This window comes from Homarus americanus, unplaced genomic scaffold (genome assembly GCF_018991925.1).
Source record: "Homarus americanus isolate GMGI-L3 unplaced genomic scaffold, GMGI_Hamer_2.0 scaffold54679, whole genome shotgun sequence".
Taxonomy (NCBI): domain Eukaryota; kingdom Metazoa; phylum Arthropoda; class Malacostraca; order Decapoda; family Nephropidae; genus Homarus; species Homarus americanus.
Window position 1 is genome coordinate 142,254 of NW_024722701.1, and position 12,192 is coordinate 154,445.

Here is a 12,192-nt window from a genome sequence, read left to right on the forward strand (position 1 = left end):
AAAATGTATCTTGGGCATAAAATTGTATTATAAGTATTTGGAGCTACATCAATTCCAAGTTTAATCAATTATAATAAGAAAGGCACCGGTATCTCTCACAACTATTATTTAAGTCTAACATTCCTAATATGAAGTAGACAAATTTATTATGTGTGTGAGTCATTTCCTCATAAGTAAGAATACTACTCACATCTCTGCACATTCCACTAGATACAAAGAGGAGCTGAATGCATGTTACTTAATAGGACATGCACTATACCTGTCACTGTTTTCCAGTTATGAATCTTGCAGTTCAAAATATTATATCAAGGCGAGTTTAGATAAAGTTGCATTCACGGTCATCATAAGGGAATTACTGTTTAATATTGATACCCGTTTGTTCCGGGATAGTAGGTGGAAGAATAAAAGGAAGTTACATTCTGGGACATCTTATTGATGCTAATTGAATCTTCTACTCTGAACTTGAACCTTAATTGAGTGATAAACAAAACATAGGGAAGCAAATTTTCTGGAACTTTGTCCTTTATATTTTACTTAAGTTTATCTTCTGTGCCACTGGTGAGACTGTTAATGGGTCGTGTCTCTGTTACACACTGGACAGGCACTGGATCTAGAGTGTATCTGATCCTGTGCTAGTGTTGGTCATTTTCTTATACAGATTCATAGGTTCAAGTACATTACATACAGTATATCCATCAAGGTTTTAACAGTTAAACTTAGGAAGAACCTGGTAGTAATCAGGAGATACTTCACAAGACTGACTGTGAGTTTTGGGGTTATATCTATGCTTCAGCCAGGACCAGTTACCAGTTTAGGCAAGTACCAGTAACCAGGACCAGGTACCAGTTGGTTTTGAAAGTCCTAGACACACACAAAATAAAATCTAATTTAAAAATTCCAAGTGTTGGTATATATAAAAGTTGAAATAATCTTCTTATGTAAATTGGCATATTCACTATTTCCACACTAATATGTTATAAAGGGACATGGATTTGATTACTTTTTTATACTGTCCAACTGTGTTTCTGAAATTTTCAACTCATATACAGTTGCCAATATATTGTTTCTAATTTCCCTTCAGGAAAATAGATTCCTTAACCTGCAATTACAATCATTGTTTTCTCTCAAACAGTTGATTGATTGACACTGCGAACTACAGTATTACCTAAAACAATACTTCATAATATTTTAATAAATTACTATATAAAATAACAACAAAACACAGTACTGTACCTACTTTAAAATGAGCAAAATTTCTAAAACCAATGACACAATCAGAATCTCTTACCTGGTTGCCCCCTTGACCATGGCAAGGCCAGAGCCCAACTGGCTTGTGGTTATCCTCCGGTTTGGCAGGAGAGTCGACACACTGACCCGCCCCCAGTTGTGGATCTGTTGCATGACACAGACAACACTAACTACTACTGCCACAACCACCATGCTGTAGGCAGGGCTCAGTAGGAGGCGAGTTAGGAGAACAGGGAAGGTACAGCAGCATAACTGCCAGATTCATTGAGGGTACAGTAACATAACTGCCAACAGTCAGTGAGGGTACACTAACATTACTGCCAACAGTCAGTGAGGTAACAGTAACATTACTGCCAACAGTCAGTGAGGGTACACTAACATTACTGCCAACAGTCAGTGAGGGTACAGTAACATTACTGCCAACAGTCAGTGAGGGTACAGTAACATTACTGCCAACAGTCAGTGATACAGTAATACTGCCAACCGTCAGTGAGGGGTATAGAAACATTACTGCCACGCAGTGTGCAACATTACTGCCAACAGTCAGTGAGGTACAGTAACATAACTGCCAACAGTCAGTGAGGTAACAGTAACATTACTGCCAACAGTCAATGAAGGTACAGCAACATTACTGACAGCAGTTAATCAGGGTACAGCAACACAACTGTCAACAGTTAACCAAGCTACAGCAACATAACTGCCGGCCCACATTCAATGACTAATGATGTTACTTTTGGGAATCTTTAACAAACACAATTGATAAGCACCATAAAGCAGCGTCAAGAAACCAAAGACAAACAAGCACTGACAAAGTCATAGAAACAATTAAAGAACAGGAACACTGTCAACCCTAAATCAGGATTACAGAAACAAGGAACCGAGGAAAGGCTAGAGACGTCATGACAACGTAACAACACTGAAGTACGGGGGACAGGAGAGGGGGTGGCTACAGTCGTAAGAGCAAGTTTGTCTATTGTTTGGAAAAATCAAGCTTTACTATCAAAACTTCTACATGGTTGCTAATGTTGTAAGAGAATAAGTTTATGTAATTTTTTTTTCATATTGTAGAAATGTTGATCTTGAATATTAATCATTGACTTGCAACTTTGTGATCTACAATAAATGTCAAGTGTATCTTATATAAAAGGTTCATTTGTGACTATGTATGCAAATTATAGATATGAACACTTGAATCTTAGCCCTTCCTGTCACGTTCTACACCCATCATGTATGACTCTCCTTTGTTACCATACTTTCCACTTCTGTACCTCTTGATCCACTCCATACAAGAGTTAAAGAGGAGTAATAATAATAATAATGGATACATACAACTTATTCCCTCATTACTTTGCTAAGAATATTTATATAATCTAAATTGAAAACATGAACATAAAGATTCAGAAAGTATTAAAGAATTATAAGATGATAAATATAGAGAATATGACCGAGACACAGAACTGAACACACAGGCCAGATGTCTCTCTCGTTGATGACACTAAGTCAATGGAATTTAAGAGTACCTGTACTGTATGATCAAATAAGGGAAGACTGTAGTGAAGAAATTTGGAGTACAATCTTTTAGTCCACAAAAGTAAAAAAGTGTTGCGACAGAGATGATGTGATAAGAAAGGTACTTCTGAACATAAAAAGAGTAAAAAAGATCTTAACACTCATAGATTTAGTACAAGCTAAATTTTGTACAATAGTTGTAATTCTTGGAGAGATTCACAGGAACATGTATATCAATTTTGTGGAATCAAACCCAAATTAAACTCGAGTTCCTTTCTTTTTAATGTGGGTTTGATGTCACAATACAGTATAAACAATTAATATATATATATATACGTATATATATATATATATATATATATATATATATATATATATATATATATGCTGAAAATTGTGTCTGTTAATAAATAACCAATTATATACAGAACAAAGTTAGAAACAGTGGTCTATACAAATTATACAAACAAACAAAAGACGAAAAGAGGGAGTCCAGATCTTTACACAACCTCACCTCTGGAAAATCAATAAGAGCAACACAAGCAAATTAATCCAGAGAAGCTCGAGGAGTATTAGAGGGGCATGCACGCATGTATACCAACAAAACAGCCAGCAAAGCAATATAGCACATGCAAACCTTCAGATGTTGTCTGCCATCATCTCATGTTCTCGTTCCTTGTGACTCGGTCTAAATGGGATCCTCTGACCGCTATCGGAGTCTTCGAGGGGACTAGGATCTACTACTGTACTGTACGGTAAATCTACTGCACGGCTAATGAGTTGCTCTACTGTGGCTAGTTTACCTGGTTACCCCCTTGCTTGTGACATGGGTAGAGGCCCACAGCTTTGTGCAAGTTAGCCCTGCGTGCAGGTGAGAGAAGGCAGGTAGACCCGCCTGCGCCCATGTTGCGAACCTGTTAGCATGGAGGACATAGCCCGGGGGCAGTCTTTAATCCCTACCAATTTAAATATCCTTTAAGAAAAATAATTCTTTGTTCCTTCTCAGTTTGAAATACTGTTACAGAATATATTTTCTTTCATCAGTTTAAAATCATTATGATAATTCTTTTTTAACTCCTTCCACTTTAGAAACACTGAAGACAACTAATGTTTAGTTGCTTGTGAACTTCAGTTCTGTTGCTATCCAAGATTCACATAAAAGAATTGCCAAATCTTTCTGAGTCTCAAAATATTTCATCTGATCATCATACTGTACTGTCCTCTGGAGAGATGAAGGTTGGTTATTGTGTATTATAGTGGAAAACAAGAAATCAAAGGTGATTGGTGCTCAAAAATAAATACAGAAATGGGCACAAGAAATCCAGAGATAAAAAACTGAGAGTCAAAAAAGAACCAAAGATAACTGCAGTCTACAGGGAAATACCCAAAGTGTAAACACCTTGATTTTCAATGCCGAATATTTTTTTTACAGTAACAAACGTTTAGTGTACTACAAAGCCTTTATGTGGTACAGACCGTTCATTAATCCCTGTCACATACAAATAAAGTAATTTTATTTATTAATATTAACAGTACAACCTTCTATGATTACATTCACTATACTTATGAACAGTGAAGGCAAAGACTGAGATGATGCTCTTGGTCACCACCAGTGTTGTCCCCAACACGGGGGTGGGACATGGGTAAAGTTAACACCATATTTTTTCTTTAGTTTAATATACTGTATTTAAGGGGTGATATATCTTATTTATCAAATAAACTAAAGTTGTTTTAAATTTCCAAAACTTAAATTTTGACATGAAAGTGCAGGAAGCAGATTGACTTGCACTTTATGTAGTGTGGCCTCACTGATAACTGGAAGGAAGAACTTCTAAGGGCATCACACCCCAGGACAAAAGTTGGATATTTTTGTACATGATTTTTCAATGGGGTTGGATAAAACTATACAGTACAGTAGATTACTTCACAAAGAACATAAGATAGAATTTTTAGCCATTCTTTCTATTTTCTCGATTCACCAAACTATTGAGGGTGTGGCCAGATACAGGTACATTGTCCACCTCCACCTGGTGAGAGGCTGAGGTTCATTGCTGACTCACTCACTGTACACATGCCTCAAGTCGCACTTGATAATTGGGAAATTATCATCAGTAATGCTTGAATAATGTCTAATGTTGAATTTATATAACTGCTGCTTCTGCCAACAGGTTATCACAAAGACGAATATTGAAGAGTGAAGGGCTTGAGCTCGTCATAAATGTGTGCAAGTTTTACTGAAAAAATTAGTGATACTTCAACACTGTAAATTTAAATTCTGCATTGATAATCTTAGATGTCGTAATGACATAGTTCTCAAGTACATAAAAGTATTTAAAATATACAATCAACTACATTTTTACCTTTGAGAAATATACAATTTACATTTAGTTAATGGTTAAGCCTTATAAAGATCAACAACTATTCTTGTCATTTTGTCTAAGAAGTGAATGTCACCTTTGAACAGGAAGGAACAAACAGTACCTCAAGTTTATTTCAACACATTCAATCAATACAAACCTATCTTCCTCTTTGGTGTTTTTTTGCCTATGTTAAAATTTACAGTATAGAGAAAGATAATCCTTTAAAAACTGTATATAAACAATGGAACATGTACAGAAATACATGAGTCAGTTATCAACACAATCACTATCAGTTATACAGAAATGTGGAGTAATGTGGATAATTAATTGATAAGAAAAACAAGAAATTACTAAATGTAAAATATGTTTTTCAGTGAAGGAATCCCAACAAAAAAGAAAGAATAAAAGATTGAAGAGAAAATGTCTTTGTGATAAATTTCAATTATTCAGAGAAATAAAGATTAAGGAGGTGGTGGTGCACTACAAACCCACTGGTGTTAGAAAGCCAATTTGTCAGCCCATAACCACACCAAAGTCAGCAGTCACATGCAACATCATCTGCAGCACAACTTGAGTCATGGGTTGATTCTTGTTTCAGGTCATTTTTAACTGCCTAGGTTATGTGCACCGCTGTGACCTGAATTGAGCTTATTAACACAAAGTTCTCTGTTGAGGAAAACTAGTTCTTGTGGATAGTGCTGTATAACCCAGTCAGTTAAAGTACCTAAACCAAAAAACAATAAGTCATTGATAAATTTTTGTTCCTACTGGTTCTCCATCAATAGTGTTACTGTACCTAAGGGCCTAAACTCTGAAATGGTAATGTTCCTAATTTCATAGAAGATATTAATATAAATCTGATGAAAAGAAGGAACAGAAAAATAGCACTGAAGAAAGAGTTAAACAACAGTAATGAAGTCATATACAGATTGATGGTGGTAATTATATCTTCTCCCCATGGACAAGGGACCTGTGAAACTCATACTCATCAAAATTCTAACTTCAGCAACAATAACCATGACCTTTGATCCAATAACTATGGGGCAAGTGTCAGGATACTTAAATCAAAGTTTGAGGCAGACACACAGTGCCTAATCATTATAGGCTAAGGCCATACTGACAAGCGAGGTTTTGTTTAACTTTACAAAAACCACAACCACTTCACATTTCCCCACTGTCAGGCAATGTTCATCCTCTATGGGAGAGAAGAGAGCACACTTATGACTATAAGAATTTCTGAGTGTTTTGTGTTCTATTTCACTGAAACCTACAAAATTATTTTGAGCCACAAGACAATATCTGAAGACAATGCAAAGTTTTATTTTAAGTTGGTTGTGAAGAGGCCATTACATTCAGCTAACAAGATTTATAAGAACTTTTTAAAAACCAATGTACTGTAAGTTGATAGTGCAAAGTGACAGTGTCTGCACGTACACTACAATAACCCACAGCACAGGAACTCCATTAACTACACCTGTCTGGTCTCTTCCTGTGCTTTTTATTTGTTATGAAAAATCAGTAAATATGAAAAGAAAAAAAGGAGCTGGGTATCACAATTCACCAATCTCTGAAAGCAGCAACAATACAAAATGGGAGGAACAGTTAAAGAAGCCAGGCTCAAGGAATCATCAAATGCACCAATGAACACAAAGACATAAAATCACTCTACTATACACACCCCTTGTATGTACCCAGTTGCACTACTGTAAACATACAACCATGAAAACCATGTCCATGGAAACACATTACCTCACTTGAAAAACAGTTCAAAACCTTGAATATCCAGATGGGCTGAAAGCATTAGGACTAATAATTCTTTAAACAGGACATGGCAAAGCATCTCAAAAGACATTTAAAATCAAGAACAAGATTGAAAATAAACCAGACCAATTTCATAACACTGTCTAATGTTACACAAACAAGAAGCCACAATTTCAAGCTTGACAAATCATCACTCAAGATGGTCTCTCTGTTGATGCTGTGGAAGCAAGATCAATGCTGATCATAAATTATGATTAGATTCAGTGAACTGGAATAAAGGAGGAGGACTAAATAAGCCACAAGTTGCATTTACTGGTTGGGCAGCAGCCAAATATTGCAGTATTGCAGACATTAAGTAAACAGAACAAAAGAAAGTCAGTATCAGCTAATGTGAGCTGCTACAAGTACCAGTAGCTCAATGCAAAATATTACCACGATTAATCAGAATGTGAAAGTTTGTGAGCTCTGAATACTGGCGACACAAGGTATCTCTGCAATCAGTCATATCTAAACTGTACAGTATTAGATAATTTTCAAGGAACAGCAGGCCAAAAACCTAATTTTTGCAAGAAACAATTTTTTCTTCTATAAAATTAATAAAAATGTGAATATTCAAATGTATGGACTGTCAAAATTTAACACTCAGTAAAACTCTGTTTCACCATCACCAACTGCAACTGATGTGCTTCTTTTAATGGTGAGTGTGCCAGGGCTACAGTACAAAGAGAAACCCAATCTTACAATCTGGTCAGGAATTGAAATCAGGACCCTTCACTTGAGGCAAATGCTCTACAACAATAAAAAACAAAAAAAAAACAGAGACCATCTATTCCATATATTATATTCAGTAAAGTACTGTATTGTAACTTTTCTCTTTAACAACCTTACCAAACATGTTCTACCCTGGTGTTTCCCTTTTACAACAAGACCCTGCTATCCATCATCCAATCCAACATCAACCATCACCTCTCAACACCACACTCTTGGTTCATGCACCCAACCCCTTCACTACAGAGATGATTATATGCAACACCAAGAGACCCCACACAAGGGATTAGAATATTGTATCTTAGATGTGACCTCAACTTCTGACCAGAAAAACACCATCTCTGAGAAGTAATTGTAACACCTACTATGTTTAAAATCAAACCTTCCAGCACTGTAAGACTGATAAATTCCAGCATAATAAGTGCAAATTCCTACAGGGTGATGTCTCCTAGGCAACTTAAGAAGGAATAAGAATGGGTACTTCACACCCAGATACAATTTTAACTTCAGAAGTATTGTGTTGTTAACAGTCAATGATTTATGCAGAAATTACAACCTTTCACACACAGGACTCAGTAGCAGGTTCACCATTACCACTACAGTACAATAAAACATTTCACTACAGCCAGAGTTGATGTTGGTGATGGTATGATGTAGTACACAGTAAAGTATAAAATTTGCTCATTATATAGCAAGAGGGAAAGTTTTACAATGTGTGGATAGAGAGCTTGAAGGGTACAGTGAAGGAGATGATAAAAGAGAAATGAAGGCAAAAGTAATGCTTATAAAGGTTACTACCACATCTGGATACTCTACACAATACACAATTCTTGTAATTTCTAATGGCACAGGTAGTGTATTTTAAAGAAATCTTATGCAGTTATATTCTAACTTAAGATGTTCATAAAACTGTCCAAACTTTGTTATTAACTTATATATTATCACAGGAATTGTGAGAACCAAAGGAGCCAAAATTGACCATTCCAAATCTATTATGTTGTGGCTGCAATACAGTGTCTGTCATATTTACGTCCACTCTATACAAACACAGTACTGTACACTCCAATTATTTACATATAAAATACAAACATGTATATATTTAACAAAATGAAAAAGGCATAAATCATAAATTCATTATGAATTTTGTATCAATAATCGTTATAACCACTTTTATGTCAGATTCAAGCTACAGTAATATTTAAGTAATTTTCAAGAAAAGGATTAAAAATTACCTTTACTAAAATGTAGTTCTCTACAAAATACAAGACCAATAATAGTTTTGCCACCAATAAATATATTTGTGAGTGTGTGTGTACATACTTTGTCAAAGTGCATGTGCTTGTGTGTGTGTACTATTAATCATGAGGTTATAATAGTAAATACTGTACACATAAGCTCTGTACATACAACAATGCATGTGATGATAATGAACAATATCAACACAGACAACTTTTATTCAGTACTTTTAGGTAAACATAGAGTTTTTGAAATTATCTTTATGTTGTGTTGTACTGTACAGTACAGTACAGTACAGTGCAGTGCAGTTTTTCTAAAACCAGTTTTTGTGATATAGTCCAGAATGCGACGTCTAGCTTTATACCTAGGTGTGTAAATGCCCAGCATTAACTAGCCAGGCCAACATACAGCCAATTAAAATATCTAATAATTACTTAAATACGTAGTATTAGGAGGACACGTCGCTACCTGGCATTCAACTGCACATAACTTTAACTATACAGTACAATACTAAAAAAAAAATTACATATATTTCCATATCTATAACATTTTCATAATAACAAATTGCTGTACTAAAAGTTTTTGCAATTTTAAAAACATATTTTAACTTTCTTCACTTTATTCTTATTGGTTTATAACTCTTGTTCTCAACAATAAATTTTGTCTTATAAAAATTTTCATTGTTTTAAACTAACAGTTTATTTTCTGTACTCTAACTGTATCATGTTTTATATTAAAACATTGTTTCCTCTGTTTTATAACCTGTACTGTACTGTACTGTACTGTACTGTACTGTACTGTACTGCACTGTGCTGCACTGTACTGTAGTGTACTGTACTGTTATTTTAAATTAACACTCTATCGTATACATATTGTACATTTGCAATTTCTGCTTTTAGCATGAATTGTTAGAATTCTTTTGCTTTTAAAGTACTGTAAGTATGTGTATATTTGTTTTTAACTAGAACATTATGCACTAATTATTATTGTTTTAAAGCACAATACTTTATACTGTTTATGTGTATATTTGTTAAGCAATTCTGGCTTTAACTAGAAATAAGTTTCATGAATCTTGTTGTTTTATACTAAAAAAAAGGATAATGCAACTTACCTCTCCTGAAGCCACTGCGTCACCTGGGACGAAGAGCTCAGGATAGATTTCTAAGTACCACTTGAAGGACTTGCAGCTGAGTCCATCCCTCAATTTCTTCCTGTCACTGACGTCCCCAAAGTCTCCCTGGAATATATAGTACTGTAAATAAAAGATCCCTGGAAGATTTAATAAAGGTCAATAACAATACATCCAGAGAAGTATCTTGGTAAGGAAAGAAAGCTGTACTTTGTACAATATTTGTAGACTTTGAGATGACTTCTGACAGCGTCCTTGTGAAGTAGTGCAGTAGGCAGTGGGGAAGCTATAGGTTAAGGAATGTCTAAGGCATTGTCTGAGGCTCAAGAGCCTCAGTGAGAAAAATGGTGATGAATCTAAAGTGTATGTAAAGGTCTAACTTGAGCTGCCTTCTATTTATCAAGGTGCTAATATTCTAGGACTGGTCTACCTTGGGAGTTGCTGTATGCAGATGAAGTAGTGTTGATACTGTACAGCAACAGATACTGTGGTCGTGAAGAGGCAGTAGATAAATTTAAGAAATGGAAGGATGGCGTGGGTGAAAGACCCAAGATGGAATGTGGAAATTGCCATGTGTTGTCAGTATGAAGGGTGTTGGCAGTACAGTAATTCAATAATATGCAGAGATATGTCAAAGGTGGGTGGGTACATACAGTGGTGTCAATGGTAGACAGGAGGATGTTGCTAACTTTAAATGTTTTGAAAGTGCAGGTACTTATGTGGCCTTAACAACACTGGAAGAGCTTTACATTAGGGATGCTGTATGTCTCTGGACTGTTGACGAGTTCTGCTACCTGGGTGACATGATCAGTGCTGGAGGTGGTGAAGCTAGCTCGGGTGCAAGAGTCAAAATAGTTGGGTCTTTCATAATACTAATTTTTCTTGTCATTAATGGATCTTGTGATTATGAATGAACTTAATAATCTAATCAGTCATTCAATAAATACCAATATCACATTACCAGATCATATCCAATCCGCTCATAGTAATATTTCTTGTATTCATCCAGCCAGACTTCTGCTAGACGGATGGAGTTTCTCTTTAAAACGTTGACCCCGGACCGCCACTTGTATAGATCTTTTCCTGAAGATGTGGCCAACATGTGAACACGGGACAATCTCCAGGGTACCGCCACACATCCACGTCTATTGAACAGGCATGATATTAATAACGTATTATGATGTACCGTATATCTGGTAAATGTCTAGGGTAGTACTGTACTCCAGTCCATTACTTGACATTTTTGAGGGGAGAAGAATGTGAATGTTTGTAAATCATCTTTTAAAACTGGATAAATTTACCAAACAAATATAACCAATAAATCTTAGCAAAATTAGGCTTGGTTTGCTTGCTTCATTAACCATTTAAATCCAAAGTAGTGAAGACCAGAGCCGCAAAGACAGAAAAAAGCTGTGATAATATCCTTAACAATCATTATGTATCCAATAACTATCTAAAACTATAAAATATTGATGTGTGTAAATGATCTACCTGATTTACATAACAAAACAGTTTCACCCATTTACACCACAAAATAAAAAGCCAGCCTAGTCATTATTATCATTCTTCACTGACAAATTATTACCAATTTCTAGTCATTCTTAAATCAAGTACAGGTACAACATTCTTATATCTACAACCTTAAAGTACAGTATCTTATTGACTCTTTTCTCAAACATTAGATTCATCGCAAACCTTGACAAATGACTTTATCAGGAGCGTAATATAATAAATTTAAAATCACATTTCACCATTACCAAGAAGGAATATTTACCTTAAAGGACAACTCCAGGTTCTCTCCTCCCCAGATATCAAATCCTGAATCATAGGTAAAGCCGTCTTTCAAAGAAGGCCTTGTCGATGGAGAACAGCCCCCCAGCCATGGTGGGTGACCGTACAGGCTCGGCAGGGTGTTGATGTCTGCTGCGTCTTTTGCTGGGTATGGCGTGCCAATTGAACTAGACAGCCATGGAGTAAAAGACAGATTAACCAAGCGCTTTGGTGATAACTAGTGCTTTAAATTAAGACATTCACTTTATGAACTATTAATTTTACTTGAAAATATTCTCCATTCTGGGTGAACTGAGGGTGAAGTACGTATAATTTTACAAACTGAGAATGTACTGTAATAAACTGTACTATTAAATAGTGGAATACAAAATGACATTCTAACACCAAATT

The 12,192-nt window shown here is 35.5% G+C and overlaps 1 protein-coding gene across 1 annotated transcript in view; it reads right to left on the minus strand.

Moving 5' to 3' along the window:
• The window catches only part of LOC121863095 (putative polypeptide N-acetylgalactosaminyltransferase 9), a 49,733-nt gene that overhangs the window by 7,729 nt on the left and 29,812 nt on the right, over positions 1-12,192 (minus strand). Inside the window, 6 exon segments of the mRNA XM_042361593.1 lie at positions 3,561-3,671; positions 9,994-10,119; positions 10,973-11,084; positions 11,086-11,156; positions 11,786-11,845; positions 11,847-11,969. Of these exon segments, the coding sequence (XP_042217527.1) occupies positions 3,561-3,671; positions 9,994-10,119; positions 10,973-11,084; positions 11,086-11,156; positions 11,786-11,845; positions 11,847-11,969 (603 nt within the window).